The sequence below is a fragment of the Colias eurytheme genome, chromosome 26 (genome assembly GCF_061535395.1).
Source record: "Colias eurytheme isolate Ceu_HAF_F1 chromosome 26, ilColEury1 Martin Lab GWU primary, whole genome shotgun sequence".
Classification (NCBI taxonomy): Eukaryota; Metazoa; Arthropoda; class Insecta; order Lepidoptera; family Pieridae; genus Colias; species Colias eurytheme.
The window spans coordinates 2988282-3016013 of NC_143005.1; the positions used below are offsets into that span (position 1 = coordinate 2988282).

A 27732-nucleotide genomic window follows, 5' to 3' on the forward strand; every position below is an offset into this window, starting at 1 on the left:
AAGTTCAATGGCAAAGTTGTAGGTAATTAAAAGTTCTACAACTTTTGTATTCACAATTTTTTCACATAACCTAAAAATTTAGGTGAAAAATTCAAAAAACCAAGTTTTTGGTCTTTTATTTCTATCTACTTCAAAATTTATTTTTTTTCTACGAAATTTGGTGGAAACTTACTTTATTATGTCCCAAATACACTGTAATTTATTTGAGTGAAAATATTTATTTTTTCGCCTTATTTTGAATTAATACCAAAAAAAACAACCTAATTTTCAATCGAAAAGTCACCCGTCAAAATATCAGCTTTTTTCAAAAACTTGGGGTGCCTTTTATTCATTGAAATCTCTTCTTTCATATGGTGTAAAAAAAAAATAAACACCACCATAGTAAATGTTCTCATGAAATGCATACAAACAGTGTGATAATCAGCTTTTACTAAATCAGGCACACTTCTTGAACTCTATATCTTCTCTTGTATCGGCTTTTCGGTAATATTTCAAAAGAAAAATAATTATCTGTTCTAAGTTTAATATTTTACAGCATATTCAAAAGCAAAATGATGTCGATAAAAACATTTCAGGTACCGTCAAATGTGGCTACTTGACCTTTACTTGGCAACTTGACCACACCTTCCGTTTAACAACAAAATATCAAATTTTGTAGAATTGAAAGCAAATTGACCTAACGTATCGATGTTGGTAGGTTTTTAAAATATTAATTGGCAACATATTTTAATTTTAAAGCGGTAACGCTGTTGGTTCTCGCAATATAACGTATCGAAGTGTGACTGTGACTAAGGATCTTTTGCCGGTGTCAGTATTATTATGTTTGTAGAGCTTAAACTGCACATCTCAGGTGAGTACAGTTTTGATATGTTGTGTAATAAACCCTAGAGATTGATTTTACAGTGGGAACTATCCAATTTTAGGCTCATCTGTCGAAATATTTGCTTGGGCATTGATGCCTCAGGTTAGGTCAAGTTGCCATCGACCGCTGCGTGGCAACTTGACCGACGCCTAGGGTTGACACAAAAAATAACGTGACTGCATTTTTTCCTTTTTTTTATCTGTTTCGAGTTTTGCATAGTAAAATCAATAAATTTGCTGCAAATTTCGGACAATCCAGATACTTATACTCTCTTTGATGACAACGATTTAGCATATTTCTATTGAAAAATAAATGTTTCCTTACCTATTAATCAATACCTATAAGTAGGTATTAAGTAATATACATATACATATGTATTAAATTTAGTTTAATAAATAAATAGTTCATTAAAATTTGTGTCTTATTTGTGACAACCCTATCCGACATGTAATGCTTTGTATGAAATCATTACAAATCCCGTGGCAACTTGACCAGGTAGCCAGAGCCTAACAGTTTATTGTAAAGCTTCGGGCTGCAATATTTAAAAAGTCGAAGACTTAAAAAGTAATAGCAACTTAGCCTAAAACAAGAATGTTAAGCATCTACCTATGAAAACTGATGTGCAAGGTCAAGATACCACATCAGTGTCAACTTGACCTGTATTACGTTTATTTGTAAATAATGTCAGATTCAATATATTTTAAAGAAATACCTAGTAAAAGTGAATGATGAAATCATTCATGACATGAACAAATCATAAAATGTTAATAAAAGTTTAACATAAATAAGTTAGCTAAGAAAAAGTAAAAAAATGTGGTCAAGTAGCCACATTTGACCGGTAGTTCGAGAAGTGTGCCTGATTTAGTAAAAGCTAATTTTCAGACTGTTTGTATGCATTTCCTGAGAACATTTACTATGGTAGTGTTTATTTTTTTACACCATATGAAAGTAGAGATTTCAATGAATAAAAGGATAAATTATTATGGATTAAAAAAAAAAAAAATTTTGAAGTAGATAGAAATAAAAGACCAAAAACTTGGTTTTTTGAATTTTTCACCTAAATTTTTAGGTTATGTGAAAAAATTGTGAATACAAAAGTTGTAGAACTTTTAATTACCTACAACTTTGCCATTGAACTTTTTTCAATAGGACTTGTAGTTTTGTCGGAAATCGAGAGAAACCATTTTTTTCTCTTAAAAGCTCCCCCCTCCCGCTTCCCGAACTCGGATTGACCGTAATTTATTTTTCCTTACATTTTTATCATATTCCCCTCCTTTTCTAATGGGTTTCATCCGACTGCGATTTTTTTTATCTTTTCATTATTTTCAAAGGCTTCTACCCCAGTCTATTAGTACATTTATATATTTAATCCTAAATCCTGTTTTAATAATATCTTTTTTACCGGTTTATTTATAACTTATTTAATTCCCAATTTGACAAAGAAATAACGTCTCGAAATATAAGGGATAATATTCTATATCATCCCAAATTTTCTGTATCCATAGAGATTTCGAGATGGCCTTGGAATAATAAATTCGTCGAAGTAGGCTTGATTATGTTAAAGGTTATTTTATTTAATCTGAACAGAGAATATCTTATTTTATCCTTATTTCTAGCTAAAAGTAAATTATTCTAAGCGTAGGTGTATCAAATTGCCAGATTCAATACGTTGTCTAAAATGTACATGAGATTTTGTGTTTTATGTTTTAAAAAATACATCAAATGTATTGACTTAATAATTCGCTTGGCACCACTAATGTAATTTATAACTTGTCTTTGTTTTTCTTATTCTTTCACGCATCTGTGCTATTTCTCTATTTGAAAGATAAATTAGCAAAGTTATGGGCGGCCATTGCTAACTGTCAATCGTTGGTTAAAGGCGTTATATTGTAATGTATCGGTTGAAATGCGATCACAATGCACAGACTGAAGTAGGTCACTGGGATACTAGTCCAGAACATTCTAGAATGATCTAGAACTCTATGTTTAGACCGAACGGCGACATTGCGTGATCAATTATGGTGTTTACGAATATAGCTGACACAATTTTGGTGCTAAAATGTATTACATATGTACTGTTCTATTATGTAATTATGTTAGATTGTCAGTTGGAATATTACGTAACCATTTATAAAATAATTTACATTCTGACGACTATTGAGTAAGAGAGGTGGTTTTTGGCTATGTTTACAAATAATATGACTTCTGCAACTTCACTTGGACAGCGTGGTGCATTATGGCCTAACCTCCTTGATCATTTAATTATTATTGACATAGGATACCTGTGTTTCCGCAGCGGGAGCAAATATGGTCTGATGATGATAATATCTACCAGTACCTACTAATTTGAGAATAGTAAAATAGCCTGAAAAATTCGACCTAAATATAAAGTATAGTCGAATAATTATAAAATTTAACCTAAATTATGTCACGCTGTTGATAATTTTTTACGGACGCAATAGGTCACGAAAGTCTTTAAAATTCGTTTAATTACCTAAATATATGTACTCAGTATTTATATGAAAGTATATAATAATCATGTAAATGTGTATTGTTCGCATATCTGCGCACTGACAAGGGCATTGTTTACCGATATCAGTAATCCTTTGTTTCAAAACAATACTCTGTTTTAATTAGTTTACGTCGATTATTTAATTATGAAACGTTGCATTGAGTTTATGTTGTTTTTTTGTAAAACTGATATGGCCGCACGCAGTCTTGTTTAAAAAATACAATAGAGGTTAGCCTTATCGATATTATTTATTGTAAATAAAACGTTGTTTATTTTATCGATAAACTACTATTCGGGTGGCTTAGTAGTAAAATTGTTTGTTATTGTCACCTATCTTGCAAAATTACAATTACGATATAAGTTGCAGCGTATTTGGAAAGCCCCAGAAAGCCAGAAATGTACTTACGTTAAGAAAAGAGAATATGTAGTGTACGAATGAAAGCAGAAAAACAACCAAAATAAAATATTGTGTAACAGATTCGGTGACATAAATCTAAAACCATCAAACAGTTCCCTGCCCTATTTCCGCCAGGTTATTAAACTCATTAACAATACACGAAAAATATATTTGTGCCCCCAAAACGGTTGCTAGGGGATACGGGCGAATCTTTGATGTAATTTCTGGATTTACGACCGAGTACCGTCCTTGGTGACGGCTATAAGATGTTATTTTGATGTGTGAATTTGACGAAACTAGACGGCAATAAATCTGTAGCCGATCTGTGTGATGATTAACGCGAATTAGCTGTTTTTATGTCCCAGTTTCCGATGTTTTTGACGTGCAGATTGCCGCTGTGGTTAGTTATTCTCACTCTAAATAGTGTTATATAAAACAAGAATCTGGGTGTTAATTCTTCAATTATAAATTTGCAATTACAGCGGATATGTTTATCACTTAGTTTCACAGCGCAATATTTGGTTTCGTATATTACTATTGAATAGAGAATTGGCTGAAATTCTCACAATCATTTTAGTTAAAATCCAACGCTGTACACACAAACGGAACCTAGTTTCCCTTCGCACAATAAAACATTTCCAGTAACAAATGATTTAGGTACATTCAGTGAAATGGGGCAGAGTTTGGTCCATGTAACTTTGACAGAGGTATAAATTGTCTCTGCACATTTATTTCGGTTGTAACATCGTTTCATTAGCGTACCGTTGTTTTATAACGATAAAGTCTTTGTTATTCTGATTCGCGGTTTTATTTTCATCTGCATGTAGGACGATAGAAATGTGCTGGCGTAGATTTTTGTGTCGCCTTTCGGAATATTCTTTCGCTTATAGCACTTGGCTTTAACGGTGGTTAGATATTGTATTAAAATGCAAACTTGGGTTCAAGTAGGTATTTGTGAAGAAAGAAAGAACTTTTGCAAATATGTAATCTCACTTTACACGTGTTTTGTTTTCGTTTTCGTCGAATTACAGTCTTTTAATATCTTCAGAATGCACGGGGTTAAGAAAATGATCTCACGAAACATTTTAGAAATAAGACAATTTTAATTACTATAAGTATATTTAAGTCAGCAGAACTGATGTAAGGTAATAAAAAATCATAAAATAAATACGTCTACATATTTGTGTTTGTTGTTTTGTCCTCCTTTAAGTGGAGCAACAGATAGATGCGATTTTTCCACAATCATAAAACAAATAACACCTAGTTCTATTCAGATGCCAAGCGAGCAATCCCTGCTGCAACTAGGCGTAAATAAATTGTAAAAACGATTATTTATACACATTTTTTAACTGTTGACAAAACCCCTTTGAAAAAAAAGTAAGAATAAAAATATATATACTTATATATATACATATATACATATACATTTTAATAAATATCATGCAATATGATAGCAGCACCAAAACTGTAATTATAAAGCAATCGATCATACGAACATGTGAAAGCGATTATGTTTCACCAAAACATACATATTATTAGACTGATGTGGTCGTGAATGATTGCTTTCCAAATATATAGAGCAATCTGAACTTGGATTAGATTTCTAATAAAAATAAAGAAAAACAATGCGTAAAGTAACAAAGATATCATAATACATGACGGTTATAATTTGTAAATAAAATTTGCTAGAAAAAATATCGATTGATAACCAGCCCCCCTAGTCAAGTGGCTTTCTGTTAGCGTAGCGTAGCGTAGATAAACGTATCTACAGCTTACGTCAATCTCATACATTCGTAGTCTATTCTATTGAACGCTACGCTAACAGAAAGCCACTTGACTAGGGGGGCTGTTGCTCTTGAAACGATAGTTCAAAATTATTTTAGATACGTTTTTCAGTACATACTAAATAACATAGGTGGGCGAAATTCTATAGTTTGCATTTATTTTTTATTGTATTCGTTACCTACCTAGAATAATGACAAGGTTTCTATACAGTACTTTTACACGGATGGCGCCGTAAACAAGAAAACTAAGATACCAATGTAATTCACATTCTATTATCTATATCATTCTATCACTAATTTGATGCATGCAACGTTTCTCCGGATTCATGCGACAAACAATTATTCGTCTCGTCAAGGCTTGAGAGAGGAGGAAGCCAGTATCGATAAGATATTACCGCCTTAAATTGATTTATTATAGACAATACACAATAGGCTAGATCTAGCTTTATTAGGAAAAACCTTGTCCATAGTTTAGTTAATAATTACGGTTTTATTGTAAAACATCATAAATAAATTATATTATTACCTGTTTATATGACAGTTGAATTTTTATTACCTTTCATTAAAATCAGATTAATAAGTGAAAATTGTTTTTCAATTTTCAATACAAATAATTATTAATTAAATTTGTTAGGTCTATTTAGATTAACAAAAGGCGATGTTAAATGAGTAATAACCACAATTAATTAACTACAATAAACAGGGTATTCATGAATAAACTTTAATTAATAATTCGTACAAAGCCTTTGTACGAATTGGCGAAATGCCACTGGGTACTTGCTTCCAAATTCGCCTAGTTTAACATTAGATAACTCAACTTATTCCCTTCTTTTGTTTGGAATTAAGATGATAATGATATGAAAGATAATGTCTTAATTTCGCTAATTTTGGAACAATGGTTGTTCTTGTGAGAGGCAGATTCTTAAGATGCGTGGGTTTTGTAGCGTGGGAGTTACAGAAATTGTATTATAAATAATAATTAAGTGATGTCCAAAATACCTAACAAATATGTCTACTAGTTTTAAAAATAAATGTTACTGTCTCCATATTGGATAATAAAACAGTGGAGCTGAGATATTCAATCACCATTTTTTTCCTTTGTATCACACATCGTAGGCAGCTTCCATAAAATTGTTATAAAATAATCAATTTAAATAAATTAGCATACAAACAACGCCGCAATTTTTAACCAAGCGGCGCCATGTTTAAATATACCAAATAATGAATTATTTAATATCTCCCACATGAGTCTCAAAATAATTTGGAAAATCCAAAAGTGCACGCCTCATAATTTTTTTTTAATAAATATTTATTAATTATTATTTTTGTTTATTTAATAACAATTAAACCACATCGAATCAGACCCTGAAAAATGAAAGGGTTCTATTCCTGAGCATACTCAAGCGTAAGAGAAAAAAAAAGACTCGATTAGTAAAGTATTTCGGTCGCTATCGTGTTAACAAGAAAAAGGATCCGCACATACAGACACACGGACGTCCAAGACAGAACTTTTTTAAACTGTTTTTTAACTAGTTTAAATAACAAAAATGACATCAAAAATATCATGAACGTTAAAAATAGTGTTTTTTCTTAATATGTGTGTGTATGTATTATCTTACAAGTGCAATGTATGATACATAAAGACATTTTAAGTTTGAAAAATCAGATGTTTTGCGCGAAGTGACAGTAGTACCCACCTCAACGCTTCGCTTATGAGGCGTGCAATAAATGTATTGTGAAAACAATATGCGTTAACGTTTGAGCGTCCTTGACTTTATAATATCCTTAAAGTGGATCGTTTTATTTATTTTTATCAAGTAATTTTATAATTTTATTGGTTTTATTATTTAACAAAACATCAATAGTCTATCTTTGATAGAGATTATCTTTGTCAAAGTAGGTATATTTCTGTAATACGCTTTTTAGATACATATTCAGAAATGGAAGTAGCAATTCTCAAGCTAGATTTAGATCCAATTCAAATAGTAGTCTAGACTAAACTTAATCTTTGAATATTATATCGTACCAAAAAGGAGGTAACTAATTTGGGAAGAGAACGTATCAAATAAATGTAATTGGCTAACGATTCCGAACCCTCAACTTTGAATATTTTTAGGTATAGTCAATTCTGTGAAATCTAAACTATTTATTTTTCGTTTGTTCCAGACAAGTTCTTTCTCACATCAAGAATATTCCAGAATTAATATTACTGGGCAGTGAAATGCCAACAGTGAGGCGATTACCAATATTCTCCCTTATGGTGAAGCACCCAAGGGGCACTTTTCTTCATCATAACTTCGTGTGTGCAGTTCTTAATGACGTCTTTGGAATACAAGCAAGAGGAGGACTGAACAGCAATCTGTCTTATGGATCTGATATCTTAGGGATAGATGAACAACTCTTAAAAGAATATGAGAAATTATTGGATGTTGAAGCGTAAGTTTTACATCTTAAGTATTCTTATCATACCTAACTCATTAATCACAATGTGCTGTAACAAAAAACGTAAATACTCAAGTGAATTGCTTGTTTCAGACAAAAAGAAATCGCAAGGGTGCGGAAGCTAAGTGTAGTCAAGTCGCCTGAAGTGCCAATACACAACGAGCCTCTCAGGCCTGGTTTTTGCAGAATATCTCTTCCTTTCTTTATGTCCGAACACGAATTAGCGTTCGTATTGGAAGCCCTTAAAATGGTAGCTACTGAAGGATGGAAAATTTTACCCCAATATGCAGTTAATGCGGAAACTGGGCAATGGAGGCATCATACTTGCTCAGTGTTGAGAGACAAAAAGTCATTGTATTCGTTGAGATTCCATGACGGCAAAATAACAGCACACGAGAGACGTGTATCAGGTAAAAATCTAATTTGAATGCTAGAATACATGCACTATAAAAAGTAAGTAACTAACTCATTATTTTGTTTTAGGACCAGGAATATTCCCACAAACCTACACAGAGTGCTTGCAGACCGCACGTAATTTATTCAGTAGAGCTAGAAAGTTGGCAATGAAATGCCCTGCGATAGAACCAGAAGTCAATTTCAATCCAAAGGTCGATTACTTGAGGTGGTTCATGTTACCCAAAGAGGCACATGAGCTACTTCTCGGTCGGTCAGCAAACGTTAAACATATTGTGCCATTCGATCCGTCCGGATACACGGGAGCAAGAAAGAGTCTTAATAATATATCAAGATGTTCCAATACTTCATCACCTATACTGGGATCTTCTCCTAGACACTTCAGTCTATCAGCTATTGATGATTGTCAAATATTCAGATTAAAGCAGAAACAAAAGTTCTATTCAAGAGAATCAAGTTTGAGAGAAAGTACAAAAGAAGAAGATGTAACCGTTACCCATCAGCCAGTACAATTTGCTGTTGGCGAATCGGTTTCGCCGTTACGACTTATCCCTCAGAGTTCGAGGCCTACGTTAGTCAGATCTAGATGTTACAGCTTGGGATCGGATAGCCCGCCCGTAGCTCTAAGCGCACAGACAAAGTTGAATCTCGGATTAAATGAAATGAGTCCAAGTAACACAGAACAGTCGAATAGTTTTTGTAATTGTGGCAGTCAGACAGATCTACAATCATTGGAAGATAACATGATCTCGTCGAATTCAAAGTATCCGTTCAGTACACAAAGTAGCACATCGATATCTGATTGCAGTCAGGTCGGTCGGACATCGCCAACTGCATCCATAACTTCGCAAACATCAGAAGATCTGCAAACTTACGTTAAGGAAATGACCAGGGAAATTGCAACTGAGATTAAGTCAGAAATACGTGGAGTGATCTCAAAAGTCGATGATATCCTTGAAAACTCCGATATTGTTGAACAGGCAAATGCGAGTATAACCTCTATATCTAGTCAGAACGATAAGAATTCCGTATCAATCATAGATGTTGCGGAATATTTAATGGGCATGTCGAAGGAAATGGCTTCAGAAGTGAAGCATGAGATTCGCGAAGTCGTGAATCAAGTTGATGAAATGATATCACCTGATTATTCGGGTGTTTGTTTGAGGCGAAACTCTCCATCTAAACCGGGAAGACAAAGAATCGGTTCTGGACCTGAATTGGGATTGGATCTTAAGAAGACCCACCCGACGCAGTTTTTGAGAAAATGTCCCACTAGTCCCGTATTTCCTTCTCAATATGACGACGATGACAAGATGTGTAAGCGCTCGCCGACTTCGCCACCAAAATCGGCAAACTGCACTCCATCTCACGAAGCCTCTGGTCCTAACAGTATTTCGTTCAATTCTAGTGAAACATCAACCCCGGATACAATAATACAAGTGATGACAACTTCCCGTAATTCCCCGAACCTTCCAAAGTCGTCGAGCTCAAATAAATTATCAGACGATGAGATAAGTTGCGTTGATGCTGTGTGCAGACACTGTTGCATTAAGAAAAATTGGTGCCAAAATCCCTCTGGGAGTTCGCAAGATAGCGGCATTAACATGACATTCACTGATTCCGATTCTTATTTAGATTTTGGTAAGTTTCCATTTTATTTTTGAAGTAAAAGTAAAGTTATTTTTGTTTGCGAATGTAGCATCTGCATTTAAAGCTGCAATTAATCAATCTAGCTAAAATAAAGTGAATGAATAATGCTTTCCCAGTGTCAACCGCCATAAAAATGCTCATGAATCATTAAGCGATTATTGTAAATGACAAAGATGTTATGAAGAGCATGATATATATTGAAAATGATTTATTTTATAGTCTACTAGCGGTCCGCCCCGGCTTCGCCCGTGGTACATATTTACGTTATCTCTACATAAAAACCATCCTCGTACTTCAAAGAATATAATAAAAAAAGAATTATCGAAATCGGTTCAGCCGTTCTCGAGTTATGCGCTTACCAACACATTTTGCGATTCATTTTTATATATAAGATTTAATCTGGAGCCCGGCTATACGTAACTAGATATATTCAGGTCTGTCCCGATATGGTATGATAATAGTCTATTCATTGTTGTTACATAATATTCAGTTTATATTTACATTTTGTTTTCGTGATTTTGTTTTTCCCAATTCATGCAGTACAATATTTTTATACTTTGCATATTTTAACATACATTCTTACCTGAATTCATGGAATATATTTTACTAAGCCCTAAAGATTCATCATTCATTTCTATATCGGATTGAAATAAACACTGATAGCCATAATTTTACAACCTTCCAGTAAAATGGCGTACATCATCAGACCCAACAACAAACAAGTTAAAGAAGCTCCAAGGCAGACTCCGCATGTGTCCAAAGGCAGAAAAGAACGAAGTACCAGACATTATAGAAGGAGTGCCTGTTTGTTTTGGTCCGCAAAAGAGTTACACTGATGATTCGGGACGAGTCGTGCTTCAAATGCCTGATGATGAGAGACAGAATCGGTAAATACTCCTTAAGTTTTGTAATATTGAGATTTTAGTGTAATTTTCATTTTGAGTTTAATTTTTTCTAATAAGAGCTATGAGCCATAATGTGACTTATTATAACTATATAGTTATTTAATCTGCAGCTGCATTTTTCACGTCATGTCATACATAATTATTTTTTAATTTGAATATAAACAAAATCCCCTGAAGTACTGTAAAAGACAAAAGTAGTTAATTATATTATTTATTAATCTTCCAAACATCAACGACACAAGTTGTCTTAGTGTGGGGGCTATAAATAAATAAATAAATAAATATTATAGGACATTATTACACAAATCTACCTAGTCCCAACTCCCACAGTAAGCTCAATTAAGGCTTGTGTTGTGGGTACTAGGCGACGATAAATATAATATTTAATAAATACATATTATATAGATAATAACACCCAGACCCAAGAACAAATAATTGAGTTCATCACACAAATATTTGCCCTGACCGGGGATCGAACCCGGGACCGTCGGCTCAGTAGGCAGTTACTTTACCACTGCGCCAACCGCGTCGTCAAAACGTCGTCGTCGTAGTTAAGGCGTTACCCGGCAATTTCGACTCTGTTCAACCTCTATAAAGTCTGGTACAACATAAAGCACAATACCGAAAAAATATATAAAATAGGATGGTCTTTGATCTTTAATTGCTCGCGAGGACTTTTTTCCAAAGTTATTAGATTTCTAGAAAAAAAAATGTGCCGTGGTCATCGATTTTTCCGCAAATCTATACATCTATACAAATCAGGGTGGACCAAAAGTCCGTTTAAATTTTAATCGGTAGCTGCAACAAGCAGCGACAACGGGTTGGGGCGGGAGGGGTACGTAGTGCTAGAGCGGTCTATGGGAATTCAGTACCATGGAGTCGTTCAGCGACAAGCAACGAGCATTCTGTGTGCGCGAGCACAACCGCAACAGCGATTCTTTCACGCTAGCGCAACGAAAATTTTGCGTTCATTACAACATACGGCGTAAAAATGAAGCTCCGTCAGTTCAATTGATTAGGAAATGGGTACAAAAGTTCGAAGAGACAGGTTCAAGAATGAATCAACCACGATCCGGCCGACCTAGAACATCAAGAGACCCCGAAAACGTAGAGCGTCTAAGAGCGTCTTTTCGTGAAAATGCTGTTACAGAGAATACAGAGCGGTATATTGCCATGCTACAGGACTTTTTTACACCAACGCTACAGGAATTCGATGGCTTTAATCAACGAACGTGGTTTCAGCAAGACGGGGCCACATGCCACACTTTAAATGACTCGCTGTTCGTGAAATTTTTGGACAAAAGGTGATCTCTAAAAGATGTGACATTAACTGGCCACCTCGTAGTCCGGACCTACCCCAATGGATTTCTTTCCATGGGGATACCTTAAAAGTAAAGTTTTCAACAGTAATCCGGTGTCTCTTGATGAATTGAAAGTCAATATTCGAATGGAAATGAGAATTAACATTTCACGAAACACTTGTGAGGCCATCATTGAAAATTTTCGCTCCAGATTGCAGCAGTGTAAAATAGTGAAGGATCACATATGGACGATGTAATTTAAAAAAAATAAAATCCCTATTTATGTATTTTTTAAATAAATAAACAGATTTCATCTTACTTAAATAGTTTCTTCTAAATCATCGTTTGAAATGTAAACGGACTTTTGGTCCACCCTGTATTATAAAGAGGAAAGGTTTGATTTTTTGTTTGTTTGTTTGTATGAATTGAATAGGCTCCGAAACTACTTGGCAGATTTGAAAAATTCTTTCACTGTTGGAAAGCTACATCATTTCTGAGTGACATAGGCTAGGTTTTATCCCGGAAATCCCACGGGAACGGGAACTATGCGGGTTTTTTTTTGAAAACGCGGGCGAAGCCGCAGGCGGAAAGCTAGTACATAAACTTCGTAACCTGCTGACTTAGAGCTCTGAAAATTTTATGTTTAATAAATTATCAGTTACACAACTGCAGTCCCTGACGAGGATATTTTGTTTCACTGATTAGTATCTTTTTAAATACAAAATGCGAGGAAAAAAGAAGGTGCAGCGGGAGAGGTTTGAGATCCGTCAAGTATGGTCAAGGTTATTAGCGCATGTATAAGCCTTAATACTTTGTGTAATAAGCTACAGCAAATTCTAATATTGTTAAATTTGTATTGTTATTGTGTTTTTTGCTGAAATAAATATTTTTTGAAGTGAAAACTTCTTTAGCGGCGTTGAGCACTTTTTCTGTAATGGGTATAAAATCTTAAACTCGCGTCAGGACACGTGACCTGATCGAAAAAGCGTAAGACGGATACCATTCCAAAATATCAAACATGCTCAACGTTAATAATCAAGTTTTCACATTTGCCGGCACTCCCGGAGTGCAACCCGTATTTTTTTAATTTCATTTTTCATCCAGATGATTCAAAGAATCAAACTTATTTCAAAACACCTGTTCGCATTCATTATTTCCTTGGTTATTTACACCTTCTAAATAAATAACACGGAACATTCCAGAAGTACAACAGCAGATTCCAAGCGTTCCAGCAGATCGTCTTGCGCGTCGTCCAGCTGCTCGGAGCGCAGTTCCCGCTCCAGTGGATATGGGACGGATCAGCAGAGGGTCTCGCACGAGGAACAGTATGATAGGAGGTAGGTAGTTAGTATGTGCTAACACAGAGCAAGTAATTGTGCTAATAGATTCGTTTAAAAATGTGATAGACCACATTTTTAAATTTAGGATTAAACTACTTGTTGTTTTCCCTTAGTGTGAATTGTGATATGTATTGATTTTTTTTTTCTGTAGGACATTTTTTTCCCGACATGTAGTTATGAAAAAAAAAAGATGTAATGGAAATCTTTTGCATACTAGAAATCTCTGCCTAATAGACATGTAGGCAGAGTTTTGTTTTGTTATGCCATGTCTAATGCATGCGTAGGCAGTTTTTGACGTGACAACGTCTTATAATTCGATAGCGCCGGCTGCACGCACGAAAAAACATGACTCATGAGGCGTTACCTCGCTCTGAGGCGTTCCATGTAAGGTTTGAAATGCAAGCGAGAGCGCGGAACGAGCGACAAAGAAGCACAATCGGACGTTGTCACGTTCAACTATCGTCAGTAAACTGACTTTACAGACAACCAATTTTTTTTAAACAATTTTTTGCGCCATTGTCAATTATGCCGTATTTCAATGAACATAAGGTGTATTTTCCCATAGCAGCAGTTCAGCGCTCGCCTGGGGTGGGGAAGAGCGGTCCGACAGCAGCGCGTGCAGCGACGCGTCGCTGAGCGACTTCACGTGCGACGACGACGCGCGCTGGCACTGCCCGCCGCGCGCCGTGTGGCAGGCCACTGTTGAGGTGAGACAATGAACGGGCTAGTCATTTAATCAAATAGCAGATTCAACCAGATGACGGCTACAAATACACATCTGTGTACGAAAATCTAAAAACAAAAAGGCTTTGCTGGGTGAAACTTCGCGTATGGAATGAAATCGTTAGAAAAAAATATGATAATATCATAATTTTGAAGTGAAATTTGTTTATCACGTCATGGAGTAAAGCAAAGACTTTGGTATCTTTGAATCTAGTCAAAGAAGTTTCACATCTGACACATCACACACGCTTTTTAATTAATGTGTCAATTTAATTATACCTGTGTCTGTATTTCAGGCCATTCACGAGTACAACATGATACGCCCCGGTGACAAGGTGTTGGTCTGTCTGTCCGGACGTCGTGACTCGCTAGCCCTGTTGCACACCATGCATCAGTATCAGTTCTATGCCAGGTCTAAGGGCATTCATTTTAGTATTGGTAAGTATTTTGATGAAAATTTTTATATAAATCTCTATTTTGTAATTTAAACAAAATCTTAGACGTCTGATCTGATCTGATAGGTCTGTACGATTAATTGTTTGTTACCTGAAATAAAATATGTAATAAACAAATAAAAATAGGCTCGAGGTGATCTTTGCTATTCGGTTTTTTAAAGGAGTAATGTTGTATTTCAAAGATTATGTGAGTAGATTATATTTGATAACTAGCGGTCCGCCCCGGCTTCTCCCGTGGTACATATTTCGCAATAAAAGGTAGCCTATGTTCTTTCTCAGGGTATAAAGATTGTCTGTGCCAAATTTCATCAAAATCGGTTGAGAGGTTTATGTGTGAAAAGTGAAAACCATACATACATACAAAATTACATAATTACAAATTTTTCCTCTTTATAATATTAATATAGATATATTTTTATTGTTTTTCGTAGTTTTCATAAGTAATAATTGTCAATTCTTGTATAATTATTTCATACTTCTACAGGTGCGATATACGTCCACGAGCCGCAGTCAGAAGTGGACCCTCTACACCTGATGGCCTATTGCAGGACTTTGGGAGTTAAATTCATTTATGAGGACAAAATCGAAGAGGAAGATGATGAACGTAAGTTGAAAAAATGTTTTATATCGTTCAGTAATGTTTTAGAGATTTTTAAGCTATTGCATAGCTTCAATCGCGGGCCTTGAGCGCGGGGACTGAATCTAGAAATTCCGTAACGAAAATAACCTCACGCTCCCCACGGGGACGGGCGCGGAGGTGTGGCTTGAAGGCATAGCATGCAATAGCTTTACCGCGGCAGTCCCCGAATGCCACACGTCTTTTTTTAATTATACACTAGAAAACCGGGCGAACTACGTTTCGCCACCAGATATATACCTTTTCTTTATATATAAACCTCAAGCTATAAACGTCACGGGGCCCGAGACTTTTCCAACGAATGCAAAACCGTGGAAATCGGTTCGTGCGTTCTGGAGTTATAGCTTTAGGAAGGAAAACCCGACTTATTTTTATATAGTAGATTAATGGTTAATCATTTATATAACTGTTACAGCAGCAAACAAGCGTCCGCTCCACCGCTGGTCGCGCGTTGGCGTCCGCCAGCGAGCCCTTCTAGCGGGCGCAGCGCTGGGCTACGGGGTTGCAGCGCTCGCGCAGCACTTCGACCGCGCCGCCAGCGCTTTCCTCGCGAGTGCCATGTACAAGGGAGCGCTGAAGTCGCTTAAAGCGCACTATCGCGTGAGGTGAGTGTACTGTAATTAGCAGCACTTGTAAAGCGATGCAGGATAGTTCCTTAGTCCGTCGAGGTGAACGAAAAATTGCGCAACCTAAAGATATATTAAAGATACGTAATACATATATCATAGAGTTCGAAATATGGATTTCTAAATTTTTGATCTAGAGACTAATTAATAAAAAATAGACACATAATATTGTAAATCTAAATTTTATCAAATTACCCTATATAACTAACTCTACGGAATATATTTAAAATTCTTACTTAAAATTATTTCAAATATGACAATGAAATATATTTATATTTTTCATATGAAAATAATAAATTATTTCAAATGACCCACATAAAACAATTTGTCCAACTACCCACATTCCCGCAGAGAGCAAGAGATGCGCGTGATCCGGCCATTCATCTACGTGCGCTCGCACTGGCTGGACGCGTTCTGTTGTGCCAGAGCTTTGCCCGACTTCACTAGACAAAGGGAAGGGGGAGATAGTGAGGGGAGTAGTGGGTGAGTTTTATTAATTATTAAATTTATATTTTGGTCATATGAAACGTATTACTTAACAATTTTATTATTTTATATGAACATTCGTAGACACATAAAATTAACCCATTGAGCCCCGAACGGCCAGATTCGGCCGCGACACAATAGATTTTCTATTGTGTCTGTGATTCCGGGGCCTGATGGATTTAAAAAAAAAAATTGTATCAATTATTTATAAATTAACCATCTTTACCATCATTTTTATTACCATACTTACATCTTAAGTATATCTTCGTATGTATCTGCGGTAGATATGGGTGATGATTGGCCAAGTATGGATTGGCAGATATACATAACTGTATGTCCTCGATCTTTTTAATTTTTGAACATGCCGATTTTTCATGAGGATAATGTCCCATAAGAATCTCACTCATCGTCTCTAATTTCGATTACAATAAATATCAGATACGCATGACGTCAGTTTAGAAACCGAATAAAAATGATATAAAAATATACTAATAAAAAGTTTAAACTTGCAGCAAATCCCTGACCCGCTCACTATCCGAGCCAAGCGGGCACGAAGATCAAGATCTAGATCAAGAGGATCAAGAACATGAAGTTGATCCATTGGCGGCTGCGCAGGCGCTGCTCGATGAACAGGAACGAGCGCATCCGTTTATATTCACTAGTCTTAAGCGTGCGTTACATCCGCTTATAAGTGCAAGGTAAGGGACTATTGAGAGTTGTATAATATGTATAGCATGTAATTTTAATATTTTTATTTATTTATTTATTTAAACCTTTATTGCATACAAAACATAAATACAAATTTCACACACACAGACTTAATATTTGCTAATAAGTGCAAAATATGGTATATGTACTAGTATGGGATTATATTATCTGTGGTACATGTTAGTATGCATATGTAAAATTCAATAAAGCAGGTATACCTAATGATTAAAGAATAGAAAAAATTCGATCACGAGAAGGAATTCGAACCTGCGTCTTATTGCCTGACCTCCCGGCCACCCATGATCCTTTCAGAGCAATTGAATTCATTCTACTCTTTCAGTTTTATATATCTAAGGAACACCCCACGACATCTATTGAGATGATTAGACAACAATCTAAACCAATATGAAACATTATTTCTTTTATTATAGCATTGTATCATATTTTCATTCATTATTTTACTTTACAGATACATAGAGAAAGACCAAAAAGAGCAAAGGCACAGGAAGAAATCCGTGATACAAATGAAAAATGGCGCCCCCGTGTACGACTCGGACGACGGCTCGGAGGAAGAGTCCGTGCCATAGATATATTATACATAATATTATGTCACTTCGCTTTTCCCGCCCAAATGGAAAACATAAAACTTATTCGTGTACTCAGTGATTAACGTCTTGATCAATAATATAATAACGTTACGTATAGTATAGTATTTTTTATCTTTATTAAGTTATGAAAAGTTTATTTCACGTTTCAATGTTGCCATGTTGAAGTTTCTACCATTTTGGTAGTATTTATAGAATATATGTGTAGTGACGATGTGCATTTGTTGAGTCTGGTATTCGATTGTTAGAGTATATTTTATATCATGGAGATGTTTAATGCTTATTTTTGTGTCCAGTTGAATGAAAATAATTATATATTCGTTATAACGTGTCGTTTGTGACGAGAAAATTTATTATATTTTAAGGCGCCGGCCTCATGTTGAAGAACTTATTTTTTGATAAAATAGTGTATTAGAAATGTATCGTATTGTGTATTAGATTTTAAATTTTAAAATGTCCGTTTTCAATATAACAGATACTATATTCGATGTAGTTAACTAGATTTTAAGAAGTCTTAGCTTAGATTTTTCAATTTATCTTGTATTTTCTAATTTAAATTGGCAAAGCTTACGTGTCGTGAGAGTTTTTTGGAGTGGCAACATTAATGTTGTATTGTTATTTGTAAATCGCATGGAATGTAGACTGATCTATGAAAACATGCTGTGACTAATCATTTTATGTATTTCAAATCTGATTTGCATCGTTTATTTGTTAGTTATACGTATATTTTTGTACTAAACATAAATTCCTATATACGTAGAGTAAGTAAATAAGAGTTGTTTAAAACATGGAGTCCCATACGTTGCTTCCAATGTAATGTATTCACGTATTATATACAAACTGTCGTAAATGAACGATTTTTTTGAATTTTATGTGTTTTATTTTCACCCTTTCCTAAATCTTACATTCTAACCAAAGAAAGCAAAGTTAATATATAATATGGTAATTATATAATTATCACTGTTTTATTACATACTAGCGACCCGCCCCGGCTTCGCACGGGTGCAATGCTGATACTAAATACACTACAGAAAAATTGTGAACGTTGTATAGGTATAAAAATATAGCGGCCCGCTCCGGCATCGCAATTCGCACGGGTATAAAATAAATAGCCGGGCGGCCGCAAACGCTACGTCCCGCAATTTTTAAATCTGTAATATCTTCGAAAATATTCACTTAAATCATGCGGTGTAAAGGGCCATATAGATCTATATTAAATGAACAATGTATCCATTGTATTTAATTGCTTAAGGATTAATGCTGTATTGGTTAACCTTTTGACCGCCAGAGCAAAAACGCATCGCCGTGCCCTCCACGCCAAGCCACAAATTCAATGAGATAACCTTGAAAATAGTAGGGATTCCAAAATGTTATCGATAAACATAATAATTCACGTCTGAATATTTGAATAAACAGCTTATAACACAAAAATAATATTTATTTAACCTCATCTCCTACTGTAAAAACTTAAGACCACATTAAATAGCAACTATCAACAAAAAAAATCAACCTTTTGATATACAAAAATACATATAAAATTGCAGCAAGTTACAGCACTATTCTCTATCAGTTACGCCCCATTGGCATGTATACATGCCAATGGCGTGGGCAACCATCCTTTTTTTTATAATCTCTCGCTTCTGATTAGGGATGTGTAGCTGTATATTATTATAACTTATCGAGTTTATTTATTAAGTTTATATGAACTATAGGTATTATTGTGGAGTGTTTATTTGTAAATATCAAAACAACTATTACCTTTAAATAAAGGGAATTGCATTAACTACATATTTATTTTCCAATCATTTAGTTTAATACTTGAGTTATTACAAATACTAATTGCACCTTCGAGGTTGCCCCGTGTAGATAAATACGCCCCTTTTTCGACCAAAATATCTAAAACCAACCTGGGTCAGAATGCCACAATAAATAGGCTCTTAAAACAGTATAATAAATTGTCAAAAGATCGTGCAATAGACATAGACATATTCTCAGACAGTCTTCCAAAATTTAAAAATAATGTTGTTGCTTCATTTGTCTCATGATTAACATCTTTGGTCTCGGTCAAGTTTTGTGTGTTTACTATTATATAAATTTTAAATGTTTAGTCAATTTAGATTTAGATTTATAAGTTAATTAAGGTAACGGCACCAGTCGTGGACAAGCATCCAGTAATGGACAAAATAAATATTAAATTTAAATATTAAGACCAAAATTAACGTTATATAATTTGGCAATACATAAAATAAAAGTTTGGTTCATAAGCTATCAAAATACGACATTTCAACTTATTCGGCCAAAATGTTTGAAGATGGCAGAACGTTATGTTTAGTTGCTGCGACTCGTTTCGAAGAAATCCGTTTTTACTAAGAAAATCCTTAAGGAAGTGAGGACACAATTTTGGTTATAAGAATTTTTGTATAAATGTCAGCAAAATTTGATATTACTTTTATTTATAGTAGTTAAGTGTACGAAATATTACACGATTTAGTATCATGATAGGTTATGTTGTTTAAATAAAATTCATCAGTGTCCATAACTGGATTCAATTCTATGGATATATCCATTTATGGACAAGTGTCGAAAATAATCTTTTTTTAAAGGTATTAATTATATGCGCTTTTCTGTATTGTCTTTTCTTTCTGATTAATAATATACCTATCACGACTATTTCAAACAAAGGGTTCCAATATTGTACAACAATTGTCCATGACTGGATTTGCTTTGTTTCCAATAATGGACATTGATATTTTTTGTTAAAATTACACTAATGGGTCCAACAACATAATATCTATCTAAACATGAAGAATATATTTTAGAACAATGGAACATTATGTGCTGTGCGACTCGTTCTCGGCTTCATTCTCTATCACTGCGTAGAAAAGTCGCATACTTATGCGTATTGTAACGCATCTATCATAGAGAGTTCTCTGATGAACTGTTTGGATCGTTGTCTGCTGCTAAACTTCACCACCATATAGCATACACGCTTAAATTTCATCCACACCATCTTGACAACAGTTTAAAAAAAGCTTTTTGCCTCGTGCTACAATTTGGAATCCATATATCGATGGACCGATCAGATTAAGGCTGCTGGCGGATTCAGATTGGCGATTCACTTCACGAGTGTAGCGGAATGCCAGGAAACAGAGAGATATGGCGGAACATCGTGAAGCGGGTAACATCTACCCCCTTAGAGTGATATGACGAAGAAGAAGAAGTCCCAAAATGGATGGAATGGCAGTACTTTTTTTAGTTATATTTTTCATCCCTGACTTATTGAGAAAAAAAACCATATTGGTGTTTCTTAACGGACATAACTCGTATTCAACGATGCATTTGTCCAATTATTGCATAGAAAATCGAAATTAAGACTGTTTTAAATATTATAAGTATGCAAAATAATAAATAAGTACTATTTTTATAAATACATCCCCGATTTATTGTATTCCAATCATCATTTTCAAGATTCTTTTGATAACTATAAGTCTTCTCCAAGTGTAAATAACTGGAGAAACGACATTAGGTACAGTCCATAAATGGGTGTTCATAACTGGATGTTGTCCAAGACTGGGTGTCCATCATTAGATTTTTCACTGTCCAACACTGGTGCAAAAAAGTGTTTTTTTAATTTATAAATAACTTCATTATTTATGCATTGTAATCTTTTTTCTAACATTGGTTACGTTAAACTAACATTGAACTAAAGGTATAACTAAACAATATCCAATAAAGTTAAAAAACCTACGAGAAATTTGCAAAAAACTTCAATTTTTTCCTTAATCTGTACAAGACTGGTGCCGTTACGTTATTTACATTTTTTTTTGTTCTCATAGTTCTCAACATAAAAAAATATTTAAATGTAAGATACTAACTGTCACTGTTTTCTTTTTAACTAATTTTTTTCAAATTAATCGTTGTAGTTATTGTGATAATATGTAACCGTAAACCGTTTTATTTCGCATGTGGTGTTAGCCTTTAAGTAGTTATTACATTTATGTAAGTTATTTTGTAATCTTTTTTTGTATGCTTGTACTGATGTAATAACTGTTGGCTGACCTTAAATAAATAAATAAATAAATAAATAAATATGGTATTATACCAAAGAATGTAGTATTTACCTTTTTTCTCAGTGACTAAGCTTATATATTTTTTTTTTAGTTATTACAAAAATTAAGCGAATTAGAGTAATTTCGCTGAAATTTTAATGAAGTTACTTGAATATTACACTACATCACTAGTAGGCACGTATACATGTCATTGGCGCGAGAGAACATGCTTTTTTAGCCATTAATTAAGTTATTTTTTGTCATCAAATATTTGAATAACTACTTGGCAATTTTGTTTACTGTGTACAATTATGTAATAACTGGGGATTCAGTTCATAAACTAAATAAATAAAACACGTAAAAGTAAAGGTTTAATATGTTTATTTTGTATTTATCTATGATCTGTTTCTTGGCATGTATAGGTGTCGCTGGCGCACAGGGCACGATTGCGCATGACATCTATAGATGTCATTGGCGTTCAAAAGGTTAAAATCGCTTCGAAAATTAGCCATTATTTGTCGTAAAAAGTAAATGACAAAAAAAAGTTATTGTGGGTTATCCATAAGAGATAGACATATACCATCGCGGACTTTTCTGTAGACCTTTTCAATGTGTATAATACTTAGTACATTATTTTGATAAAACTCGTAGGGTTCAGCCTGCGTTTGCAACGTAAGCGGAATAAATGTAATTTTTTACGACATCACATTAGAAACCTCAAAAATAACAGTACTTCTCCACTACTTAATGGATCTTATTATACATATAAACCTTCCTCTTGAATCACTCTATCTATTAAAAAAAACCGCATCAAAATCCGTTGCGTAGTTTCAAAGATTTAAGCGTACAAAGGGACATAGGGACATAGGGACAGGGAAAGCGACTTTGTTTTATACTATGTAGTGATAGTGAAGTACGAAAATTAAGAAAAATTAATTTACATTAAATAAAAAAAAAATCAAGAAGAATGAATTGGAATATTTTAGAAAAAAATTATATGACATAGACATATTACAATAATTTATAACCTACCTACGGTCACATACGGCACATTTTTTGTAAATGACTATTTTATTCGGCCAGTGAAGTATTGGTGAGGCGGTGAGAACTCTATAGGCATTTAAAACTTATTCTTAACAGAAATAGATATAGGGTAATAAATAAAACACGAATTCTCTGAGCCTATTTATTACATCTACATTCATACACTCATACGATTATGTGTGTGTGCGTGCTCGCATACATTTATAGCTTAAAATAATGAGTATTAGAAGTACTAGAGACCATTTATTACAAGAATATATTTAGATTTAAACATTGAATACAATAAAATTTCACTAACACTTACATATGGTAATAGCCAATAAGCAAAAACTATTCTAAACATTAAGCTATAATAAATTTAAATACATCTAGACATATTTGTTTCATTTCATGACGACACAACATTTCTCGTTAGGCTATAGAGTATAGATTCTTTAAATATCAGCTACATTATATATTTTCCATAATGCTAATTTTGTGAATACTAATTAAAATAGATTTACTTTGCGATACAGTTTAGAATTGTTGAGAGTGAAGATCTACTTGCCACCCTGGCAACATGGCTTGTTGCCTGAAACAAAAAACATGAAATTATTTCATTTGCAAAATAGAATATTTAGGTAGTTAGAAACAGTGTTGCTTTATCTACGATTTAAATTTTTTTATTTATTTACAATTTAAAATGACATATCTTCAGAGTTCAGAAGAATGCAGAAAAAGAAACTTTACTCTAATTGGGATTCACTTTGCCTAATATATCGTAGCCGTTTATATTATTGTAGGCTTTTTTTCTAGCGGGAACCTGCAGCTTCACTACTCTTTAAATTATCGATTTCTGTACCAAATCATGCAGTTGATTGGATTTCATAAGCCGCTTTATACATGAAAGAGTAATAACATCCTCACAAGTCACATAGTCTTAAGTTTATAATATTGGTAGGATAAGTAATATCAATTAAATTACATGGATCTTATACATGTATTGTTAAGAAAAGTAATACTAATAAAATGATGATCTATTGAATGAATAATTTTTTATTTTATATCTCACCATCGCCGCACGCGCAGGTGGGGCCGCAGGTGCATTGCGCCCCGCAGGCGGCCTTCCCGCCGCTGCATGTACCTGTGACACAAATATTATTGTAAACATTGTACTTTTTCAATAACTAAATGTATGAGGAATTGGTACATACTACATACATATACTTACCTGCTATTTTTGAGACAGAGAAATGATAATAATTTAGTAGAATTAGAACGATGATAAAAGACACAGAAACTAAGGTTTTACGAAACAGGTACCTATATTGTTGTATTTGTTATAAAAATCAAGCATCTGAGTTACGATGAAATCTCTAATGAATAAGGAATAATTTCATAAAGCTTCAAGGTTTAAGACTGCTCATCCAAGGCTATAAAAAACTCATACATCAAGCCCTTAACAAAAAGTAGCAATCGAGTTCAGTTTAATGATATACCGATCATTTATTCTATTTTTACTAAGCCGGGATGTGGTTCTACGCCTTGGTTAACTCTGGTTTTATCAATTATCATCTTTTTATACGAATATTAACTAGCCAACAAAGATAGTAAATCGTTAACGTGAAAATTGGTATAATTTATAATGTAAATTGAATTGTAAAGGTCGATAAAATTCGTTGTTTTTTATGCATTAACATCGTTGATTTGAATAGAAATGCAATTTAAGGATTTGTTAGTTATTAAAACTAATGAAATATTTATTTTATGAAAGTCCCATCCCATGGGCCGCGAATTGAAAAAAAATTCCCACATTCCATGGGAATGAGCCATTTCACAGTGGTAAAATGTAGCGTAGGTTCCTATACCACTTCTCTAGGAGTTAATTAGGCTAATTAACTTTTTTGTAAGTAATAAATTATGGATACCAACCCGTAAAGAAAACACATGTACTTAGGGCGTATTTTTAATAAAATATTAATTTTAATTCATTTTTTTGTTTACACCAAATAAATACAAAACTGTATTTCTATAGAATATTAAATATTTTTTCCTATAAACATTTCTTAAAACTGATAGACGACACCAACAAATTCCAGCAAGATTTATAAAGAGCTTTTCTATGTTCACATTTATTTATCTACATTTTTGAATAAAATTAATGAATACGTAGACCTGTATTTCAATTTAATTTGAAGTAAATGACCTCTTACTAAATAGGTACCTGATATGTGTAACGAGAAGCATTTCAGGATTTTCTATATATCAAAGCTATTCTATTACTGAATAGAAATTAGGATTTGCATATTTTGAGAAAATTTGATTCTATTTACATATGTTGTTGACCGACGAATACATGAATTAAATTATAAAAATATTTTTATTTTCATATATCTTTAATTTTGTTTGGATTTATGTTGTTTTATTTGAAAAAGGTAATCCATATATTTCAAAAATAATTACGAATGAAACTCTACTTTAGTCGAAACATATATTATACCAACGTCCTTGTTAACTTCAATAGGACCAATAATATACCTATGACTTTTTTAATTGGAGAAAAAAAAATTGCTTTTTATACATATAGTTACAAACTTTTTTAGGTTTCATATTCGAGTTTTCTCAAAAAATTATTGATTATTTGACTTTATTTTTTTTAGTATGATAAGTTGATATATTAATTGTAATTCATATTTTATTATTATGTGTGGATTATATTTATAAAGAAAAGAAGGATCGATACATGAATTATTTATGCACACGCACTATCTAATTAGCGCTCTCGATATTATTTAATCACAAAGGATACGTAATAATTGTGTTATACTATACCTACGCAAACTATTTTTATTAAATTTTATTTAATTAACGAAATCGGCACAAAATTACTACATGAACTGCAATGACCTTAGATACTATAGTTGAGCCAATTTAATAGGTAACATTTGACGTCTATCAATTTTATCTTCATAGGGTGGTAACCTGCTTAAAAACATCGATTAAAGCGAATTAATCGATACGGACTTTAAACATTTGTCAATCGAACTTGAAACACATGTCAATAATTTATGATGATTTTTATTCCCAAGTAATCAATGCATTCGATTATAGATGTCAGATTTCGATTTTTAGAGTAACGTCTCTGGTATTTAAAAAGAAAAAAGGTTTATTGACACAAAATTGTAGCGACGTCAGTTCTTTAAATAAGAAAATGTTTATTATGTTTAGAATGGTTTATCAGTAAAATCAAATCCTAAAATTAGTTGCATCGGTCATTATTATTATAAATATGTAATCGTAATTGAAAAAAGTTAAGCAAATGTGCAGTTCTAACAAAACGAAATATCATGTTATTCTATGTCGTCGTTACTAGGTTACGTTGTTAAATTTTGCTGAACTGTCAAATGTTGCCTATTAAAATGGCTCTACTATAAGCTTTAATTATAAAAGTTTTAATGTCATATTATGTAATAAAGTAGTAAGTATAAATAATTTAAAAATTTCAGCAACTGCGTCATCAAAACCTAGAGCCTGGCAGCCGGGAAAACAAAAAACAAAAACTGCGTTTAGGCGCTAGCGGGAAATTCGTGTTCGAATTTCGAATTCTGATTTTATTTTTAAATTATAGAAAAAAGGTTGCATAACTTACTTTTACAGGAATCACAAGGAGCCGGCATCGCGTGCAGGCTGGTTCTAGGCTAGGATGGTTCTAGACTGCAGAGAGAGTGCGCGCGCACCACAGACAAGTCGGGTCAATAACTGAGCTTCGTGGGGGAATCAGACGATCGGTGTTCCTTCACTTGATATAGACTGAGAGATGATATATTTTCATTTGTAATGTAGAGCATATAATTTAATTGATTGGACAATGATAATAAATCATAATATAGGTAGGTATATTTTTTATTTTGTTGCAATTTTACAAACAAAGATAATATTATAACGACCGTCTATTCTGTATCACCTGTAAACTACAATATGTTACGTGATACCTACTTGTTTAGAAGTAGGCGCTGGACAAACCGATAAAAATGAAAACTGCAAAATTCTATGCAATTAAGTGTAATTTTATAAATACCAATAATTAGATAATCAATTCAGATGCTCTCTATTCTCTGACGACATATTTTTTTAGTAAATTATAGATGATCATATCAATCATAAGTATAATATTTCGAACTGATTAAAATGCTTTTCACAAACGCACATTGAAAATTCATTGAAAATTACTTCAAAACTTTCCATGACCTTGAAATTGAAAAACAAACAAATCACCAGCTCTGAGCGCAATCGAGATGGGTAAACAACTTATAAGTTGAAGCTTGAAGCTACAATAAAGTGGCCATAAACAAAAACGCCGACCGGTCCCTACTCCCACCTTGCCTAATCTCTAAGTACCGCGTAGGAATGTAACATCATGGCTTTTTAATATGTATTTAATCAATATTTGAAATGTATATTCACTGCATTATGAATTAAAAAAGGAGGTAATAGGTTCAAACTAGTAGTATCCGCGACTTCGATAATCTAAATCGGTTTAGCCGCGATAGTGTAACAGATTGACAGACAGATTTTAGCACTGTTTTATCAGTACGGACTACGGAGTGAGTACGGACTACGGATTGTCCGAATTTCCATACAATAATTTACAAGAAAATTCTGAGAAAACCATGAAGGAAAACTTCATGCTTGTTGATTTTTCCTGCTTTCAAAAACATTTCTGGTTATGTCTCATGATATTTTATAATATTAAAATAAACAACATAAATTATGGTTAAACAAATAGGTATTTTCAACACCATATTTACTCGTC

The 27732-nt window shown here is 33.6% G+C and overlaps 1 protein-coding gene across 2 annotated transcripts in view; it reads left to right on the plus strand.

The window, feature by feature from the left end:
- LOC149897089 (uncharacterized) overlaps positions 1–18710 on the plus strand; it is a 99430-nt gene extending 80720 nt beyond the window's left edge. The window contains exons 6-17 of one of the 2 annotated variants that reach the window (XM_090116974.1): positions 7722–7991; positions 8091–8407; positions 8481–10052; positions 10747–10948; positions 13470–13604; positions 14173–14314; positions 14627–14768; positions 15270–15389; positions 15838–16027; positions 16400–16531; positions 17047–17232; positions 17712–18710. In XM_090116974.1, coding sequence (XP_089973100.1) covers positions 7722–7991; positions 8091–8407; positions 8481–10052; positions 10747–10948; positions 13470–13604; positions 14173–14314; positions 14627–14768; positions 15270–15389; positions 15838–16027; positions 16400–16531; positions 17047–17232; positions 17712–17829 — 3526 coding nt within the window. In that variant the 3' untranslated portion in view covers positions 17830–18710. The remainder of the gene's footprint in view (positions 1–7721; positions 7992–8090; positions 8408–8480; positions 10053–10746; positions 10949–13469; positions 13605–14172; positions 14315–14626; positions 14769–15269; positions 15390–15837; positions 16028–16399; positions 16532–17046; positions 17233–17711) is intronic. The other variant, XM_090116975.1, reaches the window with a different exon arrangement.
- Positions 18711–27732: the final 9022 nt, after the last annotated feature.